The sequence below is a fragment of the Calidris pugnax genome, unplaced genomic scaffold, assembly GCF_001431845.1.
Source record: "Calidris pugnax isolate Ruff unplaced genomic scaffold, ASM143184v1 scaffold28, whole genome shotgun sequence".
NCBI classification, from domain to species: domain Eukaryota; kingdom Metazoa; phylum Chordata; class Aves; order Charadriiformes; family Scolopacidae; genus Calidris; species Calidris pugnax.
Window position 1 is genome coordinate 9,838,521 of NW_015090842.1, and position 6,000 is coordinate 9,844,520.

The 6,000-nt window shown below is 61.1% G+C and overlaps 1 protein-coding gene across 1 annotated transcript in view; it reads left to right on the top strand.

Moving 5' to 3' along the window:
- Positions 1-1,069, top strand: part of ACSF3 (acyl-CoA synthetase family member 3) — a 66,260-nt gene extending 65,191 nt beyond the window's left edge. Inside the window, exon 10 of the mRNA XM_014942545.1 lies at positions 800-1,069. Within this exon, the coding sequence (XP_014798031.1) occupies positions 800-917 (118 nt within the window). The 3' untranslated portion in view covers positions 918-1,069. The remainder of the gene's footprint in view (positions 1-799) is intronic.
- The last annotated feature ends 4,931 nt before the right edge of the window (positions 1,070-6,000 follow it).

A 6,000-nucleotide genomic window follows, 5' to 3' on the forward strand; every position in this document is an offset into this window, starting at 1 on the left:
ATGGCAGAGGTGGCTGCTCCTGAAGGGCAGGGGACCCAGGAGAGGGTGACCCAGCACAAGGAGTGCTCTCACCGATGGGGCAGAGTATGGCAGGGAGGACCAGGTACCAGTAACAGGGTCTACAGGCAGCCCCACACACAGCAAGCAGTGAGCCGGGTCCAGGGTTCAACCAAGGAGCACAGGCAGGAGCAAAACAGGACCAGAGATGAGCTATGGTGGGGCCAAAGTCCTCCCAGGAGACAGGGACAAGGATAGGGCTGGAAAAAAGCTCTGCACCTCCACGGGGTCCCTGCAGGGACGAGCTGCTGGCAGCACAGGGCTGAGGTCCCTGCAGAGACAGCCTGGGAGCAGGCACAGCTCAGAAGAGGACACAGGGCTGAGCCTAAATGAGCTCCCATGGTGTAGGTGGGGGGCCCAGGTGGGGCCATTAGGGCTGTGGGTGCCCCCAGGACGGCTCATCCTGCAGAGGGGTGGCTCTCCAGCCCCACTCTTCTGCACAGAAACGCACGACCAGTGAAGGGTGCAACCCTTCATCCCACCACTCTCCTGGGGGTCTGCACTGAGCCCTTAGGAGAGAGCCAGGACATGGTTCTCCAGGGCAACCAAAGCCACTTGCCTGCAGAGCCACGGCTGGGACGCTCACTTGTACACCATGATGGGCTGTGGGATGCAAGGTCCTGGAGTGAATTCTCCCCCTGGATCCAGCAGCAGTTGCAAGGTCTCAGAACGGGCTCTGTAGGATGGAGGGGCTGGAAGCGCTGGTCTGTTGGCCGTAATGGGCTGGTTTTCTGCCTTGCAGGGACACCATGGCACCGTACACCATCCCGACCGAGCTGATTGTGGTGGAGGAGATCCCACGCAATCAGATGGGAAAAGTCAACAAGAAGGAGCTTCTGCAGCGCTTTTACCCAGCCTAGAGCATGGTCTCAGGTCCAGGGGGTCCTCCACCACATCCGTTCTCCCTCTACAGCAGCACTGATGAGTGACCAGCAGTGATTAGCGGTGGCAGGTCTGGGCTCACTGCAGTCTCATCCATGAATAAAATCCAGTAAAAGCAGGATTCATCCCACATGGTCTCCTCTTTGGCTGAGCTGAGATGGAGCTGCAGGTCTGCCTTCCTTGAGCAGGAGCTGTTGGCAGAAGGCTCAGGGCCGTTCTGGGTCTAGAAGGGAAGCATGGGATGAACGTTGGGGGTCCTATGATTGCCCCCCCATTGCAGTGCTGGCCAAAGTTGCTCTATTTGGCCACATGTAAGAGTCAGGTAGAAAGCAGACACCATGAACACCTCCACATCCACCCCAAGCCGGGTCCAGCAGTAGCTGCTCAGGGACAGAGAAGCCCCACTGGCCCCGTGGTGCCCACCAGAGCTGCTCTTCCTGGGTGGAGAGGGCTGACCAAGCACCCTAGCTCTCCCTCCTTGCCTCCATCTGCCCCTCTGGGAGCTCATCCCCCTTCTTATTACAGCTCTGCCTCAAGCCAGGTGCAACTCATCACCAGGTGAAATTACTCTTTAGATTAAACCCTTGTCTTTGGCCAGCTGCGGTGATGCCTGGTAATTTTGCCTCCTCTCTGCCCTTTCCCATGGGCTTGGTGGCTTTCCCCATAGTTTGGTTTATAGAGAAAGAGAGTGTGAGAGAGCAAGCAGATCCCCTCACCGGTGGGAGCCAGGTGGCCCTGGGATGCCCCATAACCTCCTGTGAACCTGCTCCACCAAGCAGAAGTGAAGAATAAATAGAAAATCACAAATAAACAGTGGCTGAGCTTACCAACCCAGTGCATCTCCCCCCACCCAGGTGCTCCCACACCAACTGGGCACCTGGAGAGATGGCAGAGGTGCTGGCACCACCGGGGCAGAGCCCCACTGCCTTGCCCGGTGCCAGGGAATGCCCCTCCACCTATGACAGCCATAATGGAGGGGGAAAGATGGGGGAGAAAGGGGCAGGGATGGCTGCCAGGGGCTTGCAGTGACCTCAGGGTGACAGGAGAGCTGCGAAGCCCTGGGAGATGGGGAGGAGCAGTGTGGATGGGCAGGTGCTGGAGATGGGCTCAGTTTTTGGTCATGGCCACAACGCGGTGAGGGGTGCAAGCCACGGTGGGCGCATGGTCTGGGGTGGGGGCAGAGCCAAGCAGGGAGCTGAAGGTACCAGAGAGCAGATGCAGTGTGGATTATACTGTATGTACGTGTGTGTGTGTGTGTGTGTGTGTGTGTGCTGACACCGGCGGCCACGTCTGAAGGTCATCGATTTCCTGGAGGACAGGCAGTATCGATAAACCCTACCTTTATAAACGGAATTTTGTCCCTGTTTGACTTCATGCAGGAGCTGCCGGCCATGAGGCAGCGGGCGATGGGGATCAATGACACCGGGGGGGGGTCATGCCCTGCAGCTCCCAGCCCAGTGAGTCCATCCCCGGTGTGGGGACAGTGCACTGGGGGAGGCAGCGCAGCGGTGGGACGCTGGTCTGGTCCTGTCTGGTGCCAAGGGGGTGACAGGGAGCCCCAGGTGTCCCTGCCAGCTGATGGGACCCCAGCAGCAGCAGAGAGGGCAGCAGGAATGGGGAGCACAAATACTTCCATCAAATGCCTTTGTTAGGGTCAGTGGAGCCCCGAGCTTCTGGGAGGACAATCGGTGAGTATGGAGAGGACATGGAGGGGACAGCTGGCAGATACATGGCACCGGGCAGAGAGAGCAGGGATGGGACAGGGACAAGAAAGGGTAAGGGAAAGAGGATATGGATGGGGACAGGCTTCCTTCACCACAACCCTTCCATCCCATCCCACCCCACCCCTCCTGCATGGACAGGTCCATGCACACACTCTGTCCATCCCCACACCATGCCCACCTCAACATCTCCCAGGGCAGTGCCAGCAGCTGGAATTCGGTACTTCAAGCTCAGAAGGGGTTGGGGACAGAGCCCTGCAGGGACACACCGAGCTCACCCAACCACCCCTTCACCGTGCCAGGCCAGGTGGGCACACGGGCACACTGGCACGGTGCACGGCTTGTCCCCTCACCGTGGTGTGCAGAGCTGAGCACTGGCGGCTCACACCGGTCTGCAGGAGGGACCGAGCAGATCCTTTGTTAAAACATCAACGATGCAGTAAATTTTTTAACTTACCAAATAGATCAATATCAAATTATCATGTCTCACATTCATAACTCTTAAGCAAGCAACAATGGAGAGAGACAAGGTCACTGGAGAATAAATAGCAGCAAAAGCTCTTAATGATCTATCATTCTCGACAACCCCAGGCACCCAGCACCAGCCCGGTGACAAGATCATTAATAAAACTCTGCAGGAACGCTATCGATTGCTTTGATGGATGATCACAGGTAGCAAATACTGTAAAACACCTGGTTGTCACACACTAAAATGAGTAGTTTGACTCACACCTCGGCACGGGGACCCGGCTGTGACTCTGCCAGGTTTTCTCCTCGGTGGTGGCTTTCTCAGGGAGGGTGGTCAGCTGTGCCACCTTGGGGTGCCAGTGGTCACAGCTGTGGCCAGATTTGGGGCTGCCATTCATGCTGGACCCCCACAGCTCCCACCTCCACTTCCCCACCACTGTTCTTCCCTGTAGATGGGACCTGTTAATTAAAAGCCTCATTAAAGCACCTGGTCTCGGAGCCCCAAAGCCCAGGCTAGGAGCTGAGCTGGCTGGAGGTGGATTTTGGTGACCTGGTGCCACTGGATGAACCTGGAGAACTGCTCCATCCCTTCACTGCTGGATGAGGCTCCGGGACACCAACACAGCCTGGACCTCAGGGATGGATGGGGGTTCCCAGGGCCATGGGCTCTGCTCCCCCACGCTGCATCCCTCCCAGGTGCCGGGGCAGGGGGGCTGCATGCATCCCCCCACAGCTCCAGGCACTTCACTTGCCAGCCACGTCCGCATCGACGGTCTGATCATATGTACACAACCATTCAATTACCCCGTAATGGCTACAGGCTATTAAGCCATCAATCTCCTTCATTAAGGCCTGCCAGGCCCGTCCCCGGCATCGCGCAATAAAACCATTAAAACAACAACAACAACCCAAAGTAGCATCTTTAATGTGTCGGTTGTAACACCGGCCCCACCACCGATGCCGGCCACCCCATGGTGTCCCCCACCCCACTGCAGCATCCCCCTGTCTGCAGCCCACCGATACCCTGAGCAGGGTATCACCTTGCTGGGGTGTCCCCAGGGAGCTGGGGGCTACCCTCACCTCTGTGCCCCCCCCCAAGCTGCTCCCAGCAGCTCCCCCCTGCCCCTGCACGCTGGGACCCGCTCTCCCGCTTTATAGCTGACATTATCTTTTATTGCCATATAAAAAAACCCGAAGCTCCAGTGGGTTTATGGCTGCTGCGCCGGCATTTGGCACTTCGCTGCCCAGCTCTGTGCTCCCAGCGGCTCTCTCCCCCCATCACTGGGCATGGTGGGGAGGGGGCACTGCCCAGACACCCCCCCGCCAAGTCCCTGCACTAGGGCCATGACTGGTCCCACTGCACCCACATTAGGGATGTGACTGGACCCCATAACCACGGTGGGGGCCCAACTCGTCCCAACATCCATAGCTCTTGCACTGACCTGGGCAGATAAGAGGGTATCAGTGGGGGCACATGGCCCTCCAAAAAATTGGGTGACCCCTTCTCTGACCTGGCACAGCAAGGGGGGGGGGTCGTAGGCCTGGGCTGATGCCATTTGGACCCAACATCTGTGGGACCCCAAATCCCTTCACCCCAGCGGAAGCCCTGGTTTGCAGGGGGAGAGGGGCAGGGGGTGGCAGTGCAGGGTTGGAGGTCGGGGGTCCTGCTGCTGTGCCACAGCCAGAGCCATGCCACGGACACCAGGCAGCACCACCGGGGACTGGCACCTTGTCAGAGCCCGTCACGTCTACCACCCCGCCGCCCCCCGCGCCGCGGTGCCAGTGGCAGGGAACATCTGCTCGGCCGCCCCCCTGCCACGGCGCGTTAGGGTCAGGGGCAGCCGCCAGGACCCCCGGCCAGTGCCAGCGGGGAAGCTCCTCGCCGTGACACTGATGCAGGGTGGCAGGGCAAGCGGGGAGGATGGATGGGATCGGACGGACAGACGGGCAAGTGAGCGCCGCTGCCCACACCAGGGCCCAGCCAGGCCGCGGGTCACCGGTGACCGACGCTCACCCACTCATGGTGCCAATCCGTGTCCCCTCCCGCCGTCCCTGGGGACACTGACATCCCTGCCACCACCGCTCAGCTTCTGGGGACAGACAGAAGACATCCTGCACCGCGTATCCTGTGTGTCCCTTGTCCCTTTTCCCATGCCAGCGCCCCACACCTTGCACCACGCTCCAAACGATGTCCCTCATCCGGGGTGGCACCAAGGGCACTTCTTCCCAAGAAGGGGGACAGTGCTGGCCTGGCAGGGGTCCCCATGGCACCCACAGTGGGGACATGGCGATGCCACCAGTGTCACCAAAACACTGCCCGGTCCCTTGCCAGGCACAGGGCTTGGTTCCCCGGGAGGGTGAGGAGCCTTCCCGCCCCACTGCGCCCTGCCCGGGGGTGGGGGGGTGGCGGATTTCCAGCCGGGACCCCCGGGGACACGGCGCCGGCGGGCGGAGGGCGCTCCCCGTTAAGGCACCCCCCCCCCGGGTGGCAGGGACCGCCGGTGTCGGTGCCGGTGCCCGGGACGATGCTGCCACCTGGTGCCTCAGTCTTGCGCCGCCGCCGGGACCGGCACCGGGGGGTCGAGGGGGCAGCACCGGGACCAACACCGGGGGTCGGGGGGGAGGGAAGCACCAGGACGGCTCCCGGGGGTCGGAGGGCAGCACAAGGACCGATCCCGGTGGTCGGGGGCAACACCGGGAGCGGCAGCAGGGGTCGGGGGGGGCAGCAACGGGACTGGCCCCGGTGGTCGGGGGTAGCACAGGGAACCGGGGCGGCGGGGCCGGCGGCCTTACCGGAGCTCGGGGAGCAGCCCGAGGCCGCTCCTCCCCGTGGGACCCCGCCGGGGCTGGGACACACCGTGGGACGCTGCCG